The 17,500-nt window shown below is 49.2% G+C and overlaps 2 protein-coding genes across 3 annotated transcripts in view; one reads left to right on the forward strand and one right to left on the reverse strand.

Annotated features, from left to right (window-relative positions):
* Nucleotides 1–3,531, forward strand: part of cib2 (calcium and integrin binding family member 2) — a 111,927-nt gene extending 108,396 nt beyond the window's left edge. For both annotated transcript variants that reach the window (XM_055662717.1, XM_055662716.1), the window contains exon 6: nucleotides 1,324–3,531. In XM_055662717.1, coding sequence (XP_055518692.1) covers nucleotides 1,324–1,345 — 22 coding nt within the window. In that variant the 3' untranslated portion in view covers nucleotides 1,346–3,531. The remainder of the gene's footprint in view (nucleotides 1–1,323) is intronic.
* Nucleotides 3,532–14,154: 10,623 nt separating this feature from the next.
* LOC129713623 (uncharacterized) overlaps nucleotides 14,155–17,500 on the reverse strand; it is a 4,514-nt gene continuing 1,168 nt past the window's right edge. The window contains exon 2 of the mRNA XM_055662812.1: nucleotides 14,155–17,234. Within this exon, the coding sequence (XP_055518787.1) occupies nucleotides 17,190–17,234 (45 nt within the window). The 3' untranslated portion in view covers nucleotides 14,155–17,189. The remainder of the gene's footprint in view (nucleotides 17,235–17,500) is intronic.

Below are 17,500 nucleotides of genomic sequence, written 5' to 3' on the forward strand. Positions count from 1 at the left end.
CAGGTTTCGAGTCATAGGTGACCAAACACAGGCAGGTGGGACTAGTGTAGATGGGACAAGTTAGTCGGTGTGAGCAAGTTGGGCCGAAGGGCCTGTTTCCATGTTGTAGACTCTATGACTCCACAAGATACAGCATGAAAACAGGCCCTTCAGCCCATCGAGTCCACATTGACCGTCAAACCATTTCTCTGCTATCCCTCTTCCGCATCTACTCCTTACACAAAAGGCCAACTAACCTACAAAGCCGCACGTCTGTGGGATGTGGGAGGAGATTGAAGGAAATCCACGCCATCACAGGGAGAACATGCAAACTCTACACAGACAGCATCCGAGGTCAGGATGGAACGTTTCCGACCCATGTTCCCCAGAGATACTGCCTGACCAGCTGAGCTACTCCTGCACTTACAGCAGTGTTTTGTTCCCAGAACCACATGACTGGCTGCAAGAACATTGCATGATCTAGTTTCATGCATTAATTTTCCTTGATAAAAAGTTTCAACTTTGCCACCCATCCAGGTGGATGTGCCATTTTATTTCCAATTAACATAACTCCCTTCCCCTTGAAGGGTTCGGAGTGCGAAAGGTTTGTGGAAATAAAGACAATGAATTAAAATCTATGTGTATGAAGGAATTGGAGATGCTGGTTTAATCCAAAGATAAACTAAGTTACAGAGAAAGGTTGAACAAGTTAGGGCTTTATTCTTTGGAGCGCAGAAGGTTAAGGGGGGACTTGATAGAGGTTTTTAAAATGATGAGAGGGATAGACAGAGTTGACGTGGAAAAGCTTTTCCCACTGAGAGTAGGGAAGATTCAAACAAGGGGACATGACTTGAGAATTAAGGGACTGAAGTTTAGGGGTAACATGAGGGGGAACTTCTTTACTCAGAGAGTGGTAGCTGTGTGGAATGAGCTTCCAGTGAAGGTGGTGGAGGCAGGTTCGTTTTTATCATTTAAAAATAAATTGGATAGTTATATGGATGGGAAGGGAATGGAGGGTTATGGTCTGAGCGCAGGTATATGGGACTAGGGGAGATTATGTGTTCGGCACGGACTAGAAGGGTCGAGATGGCCTGTTTCCGTGCTGTAATTCTTATATGGTTATTATATGGTTATAGACACAAAGTGCTGGAGTAACTCAGTGGGGCAGGCAGCATCTCTGGAGAGAAGGAATGGGTGACGTTTCGGAAGAAGGGTCTCGACCCACAACGTCACCCATCCTTCTCTCCAAAGATGCCGCCTGTCCCGCTGACTTAGTCCAGCTTTTTGTGTCCATCTCTGGTTTTAAATCCATTCTTCTTATTCTGTTGCCTGTTATTTTTCCAGCACATTTCACATTCGGATCTGAAGGGCAGAGACGGGACTGGTGTACAAGAAGGCAGGTGCACTTCAAGGTCAGGGTCGATCCCCTCTGTTCTCTCAACTCTCTGGAATGACCGTGTACTGGTGGCAGAGCTGGCTGGAACTGCAGGGAAAGAGCAGCCTGCCTCTCTCTCTCTCTCTCTGTCTCCTCCTCATCATATCCGTCTGAGGACAGGCTGGATCGCTGATAGTTCCAGCATCTGCTCCCTCTGCTTGGAAACCCGAAGAGCAGGTGACCGACCGATCTTCACGACAGCAGCCGTGTTCCTGAACAACTCTCTTGAATTTTCCACTGAAGAGGCAGTGACAGTGAAGGGTATTCACTCCAGGAAGCACAGGCAGATTCTAGGGCTAAATCCTCTTTGTCTGTATTTTATATCACAACACACAGTGAGTGGCGCTTTGTCCTTTACTGGGGTTTCAAGGAAACCTTTCAATATCCCCACTGTTTTGTAATCGCTTGCTGCAGATGTTTAAGGTATTAATTTTAATTCAGAGTTGTTTGTTGTAAATCGCCGGTTTTGGTGATTCTTCATTGCAGCAGCTTCCTCATGGACCAGTGTGTGTCCCCAGCCCCCCTAACGCATCTCCCTTCGATACCTGAGTAGGAACGAACTGCAGATTTAACTGCTGGTTTAAACTGAAGATGGAATCAAAAATCTGGAGGAACTCAGCGGGTCAGGCATCTTCTCTGGGGGAAGCAATAGGTGACGTTTTGGGTCGAGACCCTTCTTCAGACTGAGAGTCCGGGGGAAAGGGAAACAAGAAATAAAGACGGTGATGTAGAGCGATATAAAACAAATAAATCAAAGGTATTGAAAAAAGTAATGATGATAAAGTCAACAGGTGCAAAGTAACCCTTGCATCCCCCCCCTCTCTCCATCCCTCCCCCACTCAAGTTGTACCAGCTTCCTCATCGGACTTGTTGAGTCGGACTGTCTATACTGGTTTCACCTGGACTACAGCTAGCAACGGCCTGTTTAATTTCTCATCATTACATTTTTCATTCATTTGTTCTATATCTCTCTACATCGCTGTCGATATCTCTTGTTTCCCTGTCCCCTGACTCAGTCTGTACGAAGAAGGGTCCCGACCCGAAATGTCACCTATTGCTCTTCTCCAGAGGCACTGCCTGGCCCGCTGAGTCACTACAGTTTTTGTGCCCCCTCTTCACCTGCCTGTGTTTCACACCGCCTCCAGGGACCCCCAGCGGGCTACCTCAGTGGGCCAGTGGCAGGAAGACTGGGATCGGCCGCTGTGGCTGGGTCTGTGCTTGCTTCGGGCTGTGCTTGGATCTGACAGGGCCGGTGATCAAATGTAGCACAGTGCCGTGCTACGGGGAAGGGGTCATTGCACATAGTTTCCATCTGGGCCACAGCTAACAATGGCCTGTGTTCCTTTAACATCGTTACGTTTTTGCATATCTTTCATTGTGTTACCAGCTATACTAACCCACACCGGCACCAGTGCAGTACCGTGCCGAGCTAGGAGGCTGGGGACCCTTGTGTTACCAGCTATACTAACCCACTCATCACCATGCACAAATGCAACTTTCTGCCTCCCCCCATTCTTTTCTACTTCCAGTATCAGAGAGGTACTGGAGCACAAGGACAATCACGTGGCTGTACCCCAGCCAGTGGAAGGGCTCTGTCATTACACTGTTTGGACACATTCTCATTGGGGAGGTTCAGCGATTTCTTCATTCCAGGTTGAATATTCTCTTTCATTTCCTTTCGGTTTTCCTGCAACTGAATGTAAGCGATTGATGTCGACTGATATCTCTGCGTCTATCCCCCGTTGGAAACCTCTGGTTATATTTTGAATATATGGCTTTCCCATTGTTTGTTGTCTTAATAAATAAATGAAAGCAACCCGATGGCTCAAGCTGTGTCTACACACACTGCACCACCGCCCACAGCTCCATGCATCTTCCATCCATTGTACTGTTACCACACATCCACACATTCACTTCCATACACTGCCACACTCTACAGTTCCACACCACACCCACCTGGGCCAGGCCAAGATGGCCATTCGGGGGTCCAGGAAGCGGGTCGTCGATGGTCGTCTGCCTGCCCCCCGTCCGGGCTACGTCCGTGCTCCCTGGAGGGGGAACACGTGGCGTCCACGTGGACTCTAGACGCCTTCCGCGAACGCTAGTCGCCACGGGGGGAATCGAGTGCATTAGACAATAGACAATAGACAATAGTGCAGGAGTAGGCCATTCGGCCCTTCGAGCCAGCACTGCCATTCAATGCGATCATGGCTGATCATCCCCAATCAGTACCCCGTTCCTGCCTTCTCCCCATATCCCCTGACTCCGCTATTTTTAAGAGCCCTATCTAGCTCTCTCTTGAAAGCATCCAGAGAACCGGCCTCCACCGCCCTCTGAGGCAGAGAATTCCACAGTGTAGATACAAATGCCACTATTGTAGTATCATGAGTGAATGGTACTGAGGCAATGTGACATTTGAACCTTTTTGGTACCTTCCTTGTATACTGTAATATGCAATTAGTGAATGAAGTCCTTGGGAGGAAAAACCCCCCCAAAAAATCGGTCCCACCATCCACAGTTGCATACATCCACTATTCACTGTAGCAATACCACAGTTCCACACACTATACCACCATCGTGAACCAGGCATTCAACACCCAGCCTGTTGGACATCTTCTGTTGTGAACTTGTTGTCCCTTTGCTGTGACTTGGACCTCAACTGATTGACCAGTTAAACGCAGGAAGAACGAAAAGTTTGCGAACTGACAGTCTGGAAATTGTGGACTGCAGTGAGGATATCAGGTGACAAGTAGGAGGAGCAGGTTCGGACATATTATCACTTACGATCCATCAGAATTGGGTCTCCTTTGCCGTCCCTTCACCCTGTACATTCGGTTCCAAGGTATTGTTGGTCGTGAGGGTGATCCACTACTGGGAATGGGTGGAATGGACTTTGGCATCTAACATAGAACAGTAGAGCACAAGAAGAGGCCATTCGGCCCTCAATGCCTGTGCTAAACATGATGCCAAGACCAAACCAAACCTAATATTAATTACAAGAGCAAGATGCACATCTGAATAAGATGACAAGGCAGGCATTTAAAGTGTTTGAAATATTGTCTTTGTACTAAGCATGCTTTTACTTGATCCAAGGGCAATGGCTGCCCTTGGGTCACTGGTCTGAGACCACTGCACTGGTCTGAGATATCCACCAGGCTTCAGTAGACACACTCTGGAGGCACACAAGAAATTGCAGATGCTAGGAGTCTTGATCAAAGTACAAAGTGCTGGAGGAACTCAGTGGGTCAGGCAGCCTCTGTAAAGGACAGTCTGAAGAAGGATCCCAAAACGTCACCTCCTCAGATGCTGCTTGACCCGTTGAGTTCCTCCAGCACGTTGTGTTTTGAAGCACTTTCAGCACTGAGTTGGAATATCAGGGACAGACACAAAATGTTCGAGTAACTCAGCTGGGTAGGCAGCATCTCTGGAGAGAAGGAATGGGTGACGTTCCGGGTGGTGACCCTTCTACACTATCAGGGATTGAGTAACTAGCGCTGAGGGAACTGGATCTCCTGGATACAACCGTAAACAGGAGCCCTTCCTGGTCTCTCCAATGTTCCCTCTGCAGCTGGATGCTCAACTTCCTCATCAACAGACCACAATAGGTACGAAGTGGCCACAACACTTCCTCCCCGATAATCACCAGCACAGGAACTGTTTGGCAACTCGATCGCACAGGAACGAAGGCGTTTACAAAATAGCTGGTTGACACCACCGATCCATCACGGGTGCTGACCTCCCCACCATTGCAGCATTGCCTCACAAAGGCAACCAGCATCAACAAAGACCCACACCACCCTGGCCATGCTCTCATCTCGCTGCTACCATCAGAAATTAGGTACAGGAGCCTGAAAACCGTGGCCTCCAGCTTCAAGAACAGCTTCTTCCCAACAACTATCAGGCTCGAGTCTTGAACACTACAAAACACCAGCCAAACTATGAACAATGACGTGCCTTGGTTGGACTAAGGACTTCTGACTTTTTGCACTAATATTAGGATATTTAATTAATTGAACTTGTTTGTTTCTTATGTTATCTATGAGTACCGTTCATTCATTCATCCATTCATTCATTCATTCATTCATTCATTCATTCATTCAATCATGCATTCATTCATCATTCATTCATTCAATCATTCATTCATGCATTCATTCAATCATTCAATCATTCATCATTCAATCATTCATTCATTCATTCATTCATTCAATCAATCATTTCAATCATTCATTCATTCATTCATTTCATTCATGCATTCATGCATTCATATTGTGTTTACAAGGCCTGTTATGCTGCTGCCAGTAAGAATGTCATTGTTCCATCGTGGTACATGTGGCAATTAAACACTCTTGACTTGAATCTTTGACAGGTCTCGCAATACAGTGGTGAATCCGTCTAAAATGTATCCTTCAGTCAGCGACACTATAACAGATCATTTGACCATAACCAGACTGAGCTCTGTTAGAGCTTGCTGTGGGCCCACTGGCTGTGTGATGGTCCCCACATTACAGCATGGATCGCACTTCACTAGGGTTGTCCTACGAAGAAGAAAGGTGCTAAACAAAGGCAGAACTTTAAAGTCATAAGACCATAAGTGATAGGAACAGAATTAGGCCATTCGGCCCATCACGTCTACTCCGCCATTCAATCATGGCTGATCTATCTCTCCCTGCTAACCCCATTCTCCTGCCTTCTCCCCATAACCTCTGACACCCGTACTAATCAAAAATCTATCAATCTCTGCCTTCAAAATATCCACCAACTTGGCCTCCACAGCCTTCTGTGGCAAATAATTCTACAGATTCACCTCCCTTCGACTAAAGACATTTCTCCCCATCTCCTTCCTAAAAAAAACGTCCTTTAATTCTGAGGCTGTGACCTCTAGTCCTAGACTCTCCCACTAGTGGAAACATCCTCTCCACATCCACTCTATCCAAGCCTTTCACTATTTCTGGTAGAAACAAGGAACTACAGATGCTGGTTTACCAAGGAAAGACACAAAATGCTGGAGTAACTCAGCGGGACTGGCAGCATCCATGAAGAATATGGATAGATGATGTTACAGGTCTTATCAAAGAACAGCAGGTCTCACAGAACGTGAGCAGTGAGAAGGGGTCTCTTGGAAGTTCCAGAGAGAGAGGAGGAAGTCTTCAAAGTAGGCAAACCTTGAGCGGTGGAGCAGTCATAATGTGGACACAAGGAACTGCAGATGCTGGTTTACCAAGGAAAAGCGCATGCTGGAGTGTGTGTGGTTGTACAAGGAAAGGAGATGCTTGGACTTCTTCAGACTGGAGGGTCTGAAGAAGAGTCCCGACTCGAAACGTCGCCTATCCATGTTCTCCAGAGATGCTGCCTGACCCGCTGATCAGCGGGTCAGGCAGCATCTCTGGAGAACATGGATAGGCGACGTTTCGGGTCGGGACCCTTCTTCAGGCTGGAGGCTCTCGCAGGTCCGTCGAGACCCTTCCTCAGCCCCTTCAAAGCCTTTAAGAAGGGTCTCGATCCGAAACCTCACCCATTCATTCCCCCCAGCGATGCTGCCTGTCCCGCTGAGTTACTCCAGCATCTTCACCTCTCTGGGCTGCAGCTGAAGTGGACGTGACTCAGCACACCAAGGCTCAGTTGGAGATATATGAAGAGCTACTCAGAAAGTGATGACATCGTCAAAACATGCCAGGATGGATGTTCGCCACTGAGCAAGCCAATTAAACAGGCATAAAGACATTTCCTCTCAATTGAGAATGATTTAAACCTGAAATGATGAGCTTTGGGTTCCGATGATTATCGCCACCTCCCAGCCGACCTGTTAGCGCAGTGAATAATTCCATTTTCCTTCCTTTCAGAATGAATGATATTCATTCACACTTCGATGAACCTCTAAAACTCTCAAGGTGGAAGTGAGGAACAGTATAAGTTAGTCACGTTATCACCATGTAGTAGATGACTGCACACTGTCTCATAACGCAATCCGATTTGGATGCTGCCTTTAACATGAAATATTCGGGCCTTAAGAACACCTTAAATACCCCTGGGGTACATATACATAGAACATAGAACAGTACAGAACAGGTACAGGCCCTTCAGCCCACATTGTCTGTGCTGATCTTGATTTATGCCCCTGTCCCACTTAGGAAACCTGAACGGAAACCTCTGGAGACTTTGCGCCCCACCCAAGATTTCCGTGCGGTTCCCGGAGGTTTTTGTCAGTCTCCCTACCTGCTTCCACTACCTGCAACCTCCGGCAACCACCTGCAACCTCCGGGAACCGCACGGAAACCTTGGGTGGGGCGCAAAGTCTCCAGAGGTTTCCGTTCAGGTTTCCTAAGTGGGACGGGGTCATTAGGCTTCAGAGATACAGCGCAGAAACAGGGCCCTATGGCCCACCGAGTCCACACCGACCAGACATCACCCTGTACACACTCGCACTACCCTACACACACTAGGACCAAGTCACAATTTACTGAAGCCAATTAACCTACAACCCTGAACTTCTTTGGAGTGTGGGAGGAAGCCGAACGCAGGTCATGGGGAGAACGTGCAAACTCCACACAGACAGCAACACTGCTCACTGTGCCGCCCCTTGATGCCAAGGTAAACTAGTGTTCTCTGGCTGTGCGTGATCCATAATCCCTCCATTCCCTGCATATCCATGTGTCGATGCAAAAGCCTCATGAACATCATGTATCCGGGCATTGATACCTGCACACTGACCCCTGCCTAACCCTCTGCTGAATGACCTCTACTGCCTGGCTGTGCTCGTGGTTTCTGCTTGGGTCTGGCTCACTGTCTGTCTCACACTGTCTGTCTGTGCTGCCTGTACCTGCCGAATGTGAGCAAATGTTGGTGACACAAGACGTGCAGTGGTTTCTCTATCACCGGAAGCTGCCCGACTGGCTGAGGTCTTCCAGCATTTCTGTTTTTGTCCCATTCTCACTCCCCCACCCTGTGCCCTCTCTCCCCCAAGCCCGTGATCTTTCTTACCCAGTCTGTGTCCTCTATCCCGCATTCTGTGCCCTCTCTCCCCACTCTGTGCCCTCTCTCTCCCACTCTGTGTCCTCTCTCCTGCATTCTGTGCCCACTCTTCCCCACTCTGTGCCCTCTCTCCCCAGTGTGTGTCCTCTCTCTCTCGAGTCTGTGATTCACTATAATTATTCCCCCTTGTGATTTTTCTCACCTCTATAAGATCACCCCTCAGTCTTCTCTCTACCGCAGACTCTCCCTTCTTCAACACCTCCTCTCTCTGCAACGTAAAACATGCTTGCTTTCAGACTTTTCCCGTTACAATAAAGGGCCATTTCCCTGAATCATCTCCATTGACGCTGCCTGAGTAGCTGTCTTTTCTGTTTCAGTTTCAGATTTACGGTATGTGTCGGAAGGAACTGCAGAACCGAAGATTTAAATCAAAGCTAGACACAAAATGCTGGAGTAACTCAGCGGGACAGGCAGCATCTCTGGAGAGAAGGAATGGGTGATCATCTCAACCCGAAACGTCACCTGCCCATGTTCTCCAGCGATGTTGCCTGACCCGCTGAATTACTCAAGCACTTTGTGTCAATATACAATAGACAATAGGTGCAGGAGTAGGCCATTTGGCCCTTCGAGCCAACACCGCCATTCAATGTGATCATGGCTGATCATCCCCAATCAGTACCCCGTTCCTGCCTTCTCCCCATATCCCCCGACTCCGCTATTTTTACTAGAGCCCTATCTAGCTCTCTCTTGAAAGCATCCAGAGAACCGGCCTCCACCGCCCTCTGAGGCAGAGAATTCCACAGACCCACCACTCTCTGTGTGAAAAAGTGTTTCTTGTCTCTGTTCTAAATGGCTTACTCCTTATTCTTAAACTGTGGCCCCTGGTTCTGGACTCCCCCAACATCAGGAACATGTTTCCTGCCTCTAGCGTGTCCAAGCCCTTAATAATCTTATACGTTTCAATGAGATCCCCTGTCATCCTTCTAAACCCCAGGGTGTACAAGCCCAGCTGCTCCATTCTCTCAGCATATGACAGCCCCGCCATCCCGGGAATTAACCTTGTAAACCTACGCTGCACTCCCTCAATTACAATCTGTGATAAACCAGCTTCTGCGACGCCTTGTTTCCACGTTAGATTTGGGATCAGTGAAGTAAGGAGAGGTGAGCGACCATTTGTGCTAAATGGCCTCATTTTTGTGCAGGGAGGAACTGCAAAACGTACACAAAATTGCTGGAGAAACTCAGCGGGTGCAGCAGCATCTATGGAGCAAAGGAAATAGGCGACGTTTCGGGCCGAAACCCTTCTTCAGACTGCAAATCTGCAGATGCTGGTTTATTTGCTTCTTGCATTCCAGCGGCAGTTTCTATGAAGAGTGAGGTACAGATGGGCCGAAGGGCCTATTTTTCCTCTGTTTTTCTACACTAAACTAAACTGATTTAGTTACTTGGACACTGACTTCAAGCCTAAGTCAGACTTAAGCATGTGCTCTTTCTCCAATCTTTCTGATTATATTATGTGTATTGATCACAATATAATTGCTTCTTGCATTCCAGCGGCAATTTCCATGAAGAGTGAGGTACAGAACGTTAGCCTAACGTTGATTCTCAGTAGCTGGAGTGTTCTCTGGGGCTGCAGTGTGATCTACAGCCCAGGAATCAGCAGCAATTGCTTTCTCCAGCCAAGCATGCAGTCTAATCTGCTTTTGTAACCTATTGATTTAAGGGTTCTTTGCTTATGTTACAATGAAAGAATCTCGACCCAAAGCAAACTGTTAACACCTCTCTTACCGCTCTTATTACATCTAGATCACTGACCTATTTATGTTCATGTGATAGGAGCAGAATTAGGCCATTCGGCCCATCTAGTCTACTCCGCCATTCAATCTCGGCTGATCTATCTTCCCCTCTCAACCCCATTCTCCTGCCTTCTCCCTCTAATCCCTGACACCCGGTACTAACGGGCGACACGATGGCGCAGCGGTAGAGTTGCTGTCTTACAGTGCTTTCAGCACCAGAGACCCAGGTTCGATCCCGACTATGGGTGCTGTCTGTACAGTGTTTGTACATTCTCCCCGTGACCTGCGTGGGTTTTCTCCGGGTGCTCCGGTTTCCTGCCACACTCCAAAGATGTACAGGTTTGTAGGTTAATTGGCTTGGTATACTGTAATTGTAAATTAGAAAATAGGTGCAGGAGGAGGCCATTCGGCCCTTCGAGTCAGCACCGCCATTCAATGTGATCATGGCTGATCATCCACAATCGGTACCCCGTTCCTGCCTTAGTGTGCGGGGATCACTGGTCTACACGTGCCCGGTGGGTCGAAGGGCCTGTTTCCGCGCTGCATCTCTATACAAAGCGCTGGAGAAACTCAGCGGGCCAGGCAGCATCCGTGGAGGGAATGGACAGGTGACGTTTCAGGTCGGGACCCTTCTTCAGACAGATCGTAGTGTGGGCGGGGGAGGGGAGAAAGTTGGAAAAGGGAGATGGAGGTGAGACAAAGCGTGGCAAGTGATAGGTGGATACAGGTGAGGGGGAGGGGGTTGGTTGGCAAACAGCTGGAGTAAGTGACAAAGGCTGGAGTTGGTAAAGAGACAAGAAGGTGTCAGATTAGAGAGTTGACGAGTGAAATGTGAAGCCAGAGGGAGGATGTAACTGGATTCAGAACACAAGAATCTACGGGCAACCATAGTCTGATACTGGGTTACCCAAAACCAGATGAAGGAAATGCCAAAGGAGGTGGCATGGTGGCGCAGTGGTAGAGTTGCTGCCTCACAGCGCCAGAGACCCGGGTTCAATCCTGGCTACGGGTGCTGTCTGTACGGAGTTTGCACGTTCTCCCCGTGACCGCTTGCATTTTCTCCAAGTTCTTCAGTTTCCTCCCACACTCCAAAGACGTACAAGGTTTGCAGGTTAATTGGCTTGGTGTGTGTATTGTCCCTAGTGTGTGTAGGATAGTGTTCGTGTGCGGGGGTCGCTGGTCAGTGCGGGCTCGGTGGGCCGAAGGGCCTGTTTCTGCACTGTATCACTAAAAAAATAAGAACTAGAACTAAGCATAATATGATGTTGGTAGAGACTTCTAACTGAATTAGCTTTCATTGGACTTGATCAGACTTTATCTTGCACTAGATGTTGCACCCTCTATCCTTCAACTGTACACTGTAGACATCTTGATTATAATGTGTAGAAAGGAACTGCAGATGCTGCTTTACACAAAACGCTGGAGTAACTCAGCGGATCAGGCAGCATCTCTGGGCAAAAGGAAGAGGTGACATTCCGGGTCAAGACCCTTCTTCAGTATCATGTCTAGCCTTTTCTTTGACTGGATAGCACGCAGCAAAAAGCTTATCACCGTACTTGGGTCCAAGTGACATTACTAATGAACCAATGTCAACTAAATTGAATGTGTGGGAAGGAACTGCAAATGCTGGTTTACTCCGAAGATAGACACAAAATGCTGGAGTAACTCAGAGAGACAGGCAGCATCTCTGGAGAGAAGCAATGGGTCGAGACCCTACTTCAGACCTAAACTGAACATTGATCAAACTAAACGGATGTGTTTTCACTGGGCATTGGACTCAGTGTGTCTCGGTGACCTTGTTCTTGGTTTAACTGTGATGTGTGGCCTGCAATCCTGCTGATTGCCTTGCACTGTGATCGCCATCTACTGACACACTCGAGTACCTGCGACGTGCAGGGGCAGCTCACACCCTGTAGAGCAGCATTGCGGGGCAAGACTGCAGTAACAGTCTGTGCTGCACCACTGTGCCACTGTGCCAGTGAGGGACCCTCAACCACAGCCTGCCCAGGGCCGCTGACGTGTTCTGCAGCACATCACATTTTTACGCCAGGCCAATTAACCTACAAACCTGTACGTCTTTGGAGTGTGGGAGGAAACCGAAGATCTCGGAGGAAACCGACGCAGGTCACGGTGAGAACGTACAAACTCCGTACAGACAGCACCCGTAGTCAGGGTCGAACCTGGGTCTCCGGCGCTGCAAGCACCAACTCTACCGCTGCACCAAGATCAAACGGATAGATGATCATTATCACCAAAGCAAGAGCCGCAGGTGGAAACTTTGTTGAAACAGACGTCTTGACAGCTCATTGAAAAGGATTTAATCAACGAGGCATTAGGATTACATCAAAATAAATTGCTGGGTTTAATTCTGCAGAGTAGAACTAGAACAGCTTATGGAACGCACTGAGGGCATTTTATTCCCATCAAACAATAGCTCTGCCACTGGCTGCCGGGGGAGGGGGCCGTTCCCCGGTGTCTCTCCTGTCGGTTGGTCCCCTCTGTGCTAGCGGGGTCCGAGTGCTGGGCATCGGCGGGGATCAGGGCCGGATTTAGATGAAGAGAGGCCATGAGCTATTTCAATTGTGAGGCCCCCCCCCTCCCAATCCCCCACCCCCACGACTAGAGGATCATGACTACCCAACAGTGACAGTGCGACACTTTTAGACCCTGCTGTATGTTGTCATTAAACAGTTGGTTTTAAAATATATATTGGATTCACTGCGGAGCGGGCGATGCCTTACCTGGATTGCAGTTTGTAGCTCTGGAGTGTTGGGCCTGCTGCTTCAACATCATGGAGTGGTTTGCGGAGCTCCCAGCCTCGGGCCGCGCTGATTTTAATATCGCAGAGCCCTGGGATCCCTTTGCCGAGGGCCACCGACGTGAATCTCCACCCAGCTCGGCCTGTGGACTTCGGGAGCCGCGATCTCCGGTAGGAAGTGGCCGATTCGGAAGTCCAAGCCACGGAGGCGACGGAAGAAGAGCTCCAAATCGCGGAGGGCGCGGAACTCATTGAGGTGGGGACGGAGGGGGACAATGGTGAGGCCTCGGTATCTGAGAGGGTGAGGTCAGGGGGGATGGTGAACACACGGAAGGGATGGGGGTTGCGGCCGGAGGAAGGCAGGTGAGTGGCCTGAGGCCAAGGCGAAGGCGATGTCTGGTGGAGGGATGGTGGGAGGTCAGGGGGTTGGGGGTATGAGGACTGTAGTGTGGGTGGGGAAGAGCTGGGGTCACATGGTTTGAGGGGGATGGGGAAGACCCAGTGGAACAGCCACTGAGATTGCCAGGTTTGGTGGACGAGCACTAGGACCCAGCGCAGTAAAACCCAGAGGAATGGGAGTCTGCAACGTGGAAGTTTCAGGCCAAGTGCTGAGTACAGGCTGCAGGTAAGGTGCCGGGGATGGCTGCGGGCTGCTGGAGAGTGGTGGAGTGGCGAGGTTCGACGGGTCCGGTGGGGCAGCGAGGTGAGTAGCCCCCCCCTAGATCTCGAGACCCTAAACTTAAGCTTGTCTAGCGTATACATAAACCCGGCCCTGGCGGGGATGGTCACGGTGGGCTGTGGTGGGTCAGGCAACATCTCTGGAGAAGGGTCTCGACCCGAAACGCCATCCATTCCTGTTCTCTGGGGATGTTGCCTGTCCCAGCTGAGTTGCTGCAGCACTATGTGTGTCCCCCAGTGGGGCGGGGAATGTGGCTGCCGGTCCCGTCCCATCAGGCAGTGGGTTCCTCAGGAGCTGGAGCGGAGGTTGAGCTAGAGTTGGCGCTTCTACTCCGCGTTGGCTGTGGGCCACCGGTGTCCCGTCAGACTGGGGTCGCCCTGGAAGTCTCCGGGCAGGGATGGGACACTCGGTGGAGGACGGGGCGATCCAGTGGCGGTTCGGCAGCGCTTGCAGCGCCGGGGACCTGGGTTCGATCCTGGCGCGGCCCGCTCTTCCCTGTCTCCCACTCGCATCTGCCCCCTCTCTCTGTTACACCCCGCTCTCCCGCTACCTGGCACCCCCATTCCTCAGATTAAATCTATTTTTACACATAAATTATGAATAAAGATAAGAATTTATACACAGTCTCTACAGCCAGCGTTTCTTTCGCTTTTTCTTTATGGCGAAAGACCTTTGACAAATTCCATGATTCCTTGCGTTTTTCGGAATACTGAACTCGTTTATTCCAAGCAGCTTTCTGGAGAACATCCTCTGCACCCATTCTAAAGCCTCCACATCCGTGGTGTAAGGGGGCGATCAGAACTACACACCACACTCTAAATGTGGCCTGACCAACGTCCTATAAAGATGCATCATGACTTCCTGACGTGTGAATCTCTACACTCCTGCTCCACACAGCTCGTTTGATCATTTATCTATGTTCATAAATTCAGAAGTTATAGGAGCAGAATTAGGCCATTCGGCCCATCGGGTCTACTACACCAATCTCTCCCTCTCAACCCCATTCTCCTGCCTTCTACCCATAACCCCCGACACCCATACTAATCGAGAATCTATCTCTCCCTGCCTTAAATATATCCACTGAATTGGCCTTCACCGCCATCTGTGGCAATGAATTCAACAGATTCACCACCCTCTGACTAAAGAAATTTCTCCTCGTCTCCTTCCTAAAGGAACATCCTTTAATTTTGAGGATGTGCCCTCTCACACTGGTGGAAACATCTTCTCCACATCCACTGTACCCAGGCTATGTGGATAGTCTATCTATGTATCTATCTATCAAGAAAGAATCCTCAGGGGAAATTGAACCAAACGGTACTTTAACTGGGCAGCTGAGATTTAACTGAGTCAGTGAACAGATGCAGGACAAGGTGAGGGATGGCTTAAGTGGGAGAGATAGATCAGCCATGAATGAATGGCGGAGTAGACTTGATGGGCCAAATGGCCTAATTCTGCTCCTATCACTTATGAGCTTACAATGGTGTGGTCACTGAGTGGTGGGGTCAGGAACTAGAAGTTTCCACTAGTGGGAGAGTCTAGGACCAGAGGCCACAGCCTCAGAATAAAAGGACGTACCTTTAGAAAGGGGATGAGGATGAATGTCTTTAGCCAGAGGGTGGTGAATCTGTGGAATTCTTTGCCACAGACGGCTGTGGAGGCCAAGTCAGTGGATATTTTAAAGGCGGAGATAGACAGATTCTTGGTTAGTGCGGGTGTCAGGGGTAATGGGGAGAAGGCAGGAGAATGGGGTTGAGAGGGAAATATTAATAGGCCATGATTACATGGCAGGATAGACTTGATGGGCCGAATGGCCTAATTCATCTCCTACGTCATGGATTTATGAACTTCCTGCTCCAGGTACAAAGCCCCACACATTAAACAGTAGCGGATCAATCTCATCCCACAGACATAACATGGGGACTATGGGCAGACAGCCAGGATGTGGGATAAACCTAAATGATCCAGTATTGTCCAGACTGGTCTTGATGGACCGAATGGCCTCCTGGCTCTCCATAGATCCCAGTGGTTTCACAAACTCAGTCTGTCAGTGTTAATTTAGTTCAGTGATATAGCATGGAAGCAGGCCCTTCGGCCCACCAAGTCCATGCTGCCCATCCGTTCACACAAGTTCCATACTATCCCACTTTCTCATCCACTCCCTGCACACCAGGGGCAATTTACAGAGGGCCAATCAACCTGCACGTCTTTGCAATGTGGGAAGAAACCGGAGCACCCGGAGAAAGACGCACGTGGTCACAGGTAGAACGTGCAAACTCCACACGGACAGCACCCAAGGTCAGGATCGAACCCGGGCCTCAGGAGCTGTGAGTTATGGACCTTCCACCTGTATCTGACCATGTTGACTGAGCTCATTCTCCCCCCTACACACTCAGTGAGCGCTTATCCATAAATCCAGGCCCAACACAACATAAATTAAATTATAATTTTATTAAACAAACAACAAAAATAATTTAAGTGATTATCAATACTGTACACTGCTCGGATTCAATAATATAACCATGGCAACAAATACAAGCACCTAACGCGACACTTAAACATTAGAAAATGTCCGTCTCAGGATGGTCTTAACAAGTTTCATACAAATGTTATTTCTCATCTTTAAAGCTTGGAGCCAGCCCTGCCTTTGCATTTGTGTTCAGAGGCTCTGGGCCCAAGTGTTGGCAGAGTTTGCTGGTAGTGTGCGAGTCAGTGGATTGTAACGTGAGGACTAAAATAAGGGCATCGCACTTGTGGTAGATTCCCATGGTGGCTGTGGAGCTAGAGGTTGTGTGGACTGTATGGTAGCACCTTGCATCAAGTAGCAGAAACCTGGAACACTCATCATTGCCCCACAGATGGGGTTACTGAGTCTCAGGGTCCACAAGTGGGGAAGAGTAAAATGGGCATAAATTCACTTCTTGTATATTTTCACACAGTTCAGTCACGCCACTTATTTAAATAATAGCCCCAGTTTCAATAGCAATTCACTGCTACAGAGGGGCAGCACAGTAGCAGAGTTGCTTTCTTACAGCGCTTACAGCTCCAGAGACCAGGGTTCGATCCCAACTACGGATGTTGTCTGTACGAAGTTAGTGCATTCTCCCCGTGGCCTGCCTGGGTTTTCTCTGAGATCTTCGGTTTCCTCCCACACTCCAAAGGTTAATTGGCTTGGTATAAATGTAAATTGTCCCTAGTGTGTGTACGATAGTGTTAATGTGCGGGGATCGCTGGTCGGCGCAGACTCGGTGGGCCGAAGGGCCTGTTTCTGCGCTGTATCTCTAAACTAAGGGCTCATATAATGTGACAAAGTGACAAAGTGGTAACTCACTAATCAGTGAGTAAACCACATTCACATTAATGACAGCTTATTGCGACATCTGCAAAGGTTTCAGAGTCAGAGTCTGAAGCACAGGCAGGATGCAGGGTTAGTGTCAATGTAGGACTGTTCTTAGCAGTGGTGTGGATACGTGGAGCAGCAGGGATCAGGAGGTTACTGAACACCTCCCCATGGCTCTGGACCACTCTCCCACTGCTCCCTCGTTTGTCCGATGAGGACTTGTGGGTCTCCTTCCTTTACTTGCACTTCCAGTCCGAGAACCACCTTTTACGTGTTTCATCCTGTGGAGAAAAGACAGGTTTATTGTGGGATGAGAATGATGGTCACAGCCACAGCGCAGATACACGCACACATGTACACACGTACACGCGCGCACACACGTACACGCGCACACACACGCACACGTGCACACACATGTACACGCGCGCACACACACACACACGCACACACTCGCTCGCACGCGCACACACACACACACACACACACTCGCACGCACGCACACACACACGCACACACACACACACACACACACACCACACACACACAC

Source organism: Leucoraja erinacea, chromosome 36 (genome assembly GCF_028641065.1).
Source record: "Leucoraja erinacea ecotype New England chromosome 36, Leri_hhj_1, whole genome shotgun sequence".
Lineage (NCBI taxonomy): Eukaryota > Metazoa > Chordata > Chondrichthyes > Rajiformes > Rajidae > Leucoraja > Leucoraja erinaceus.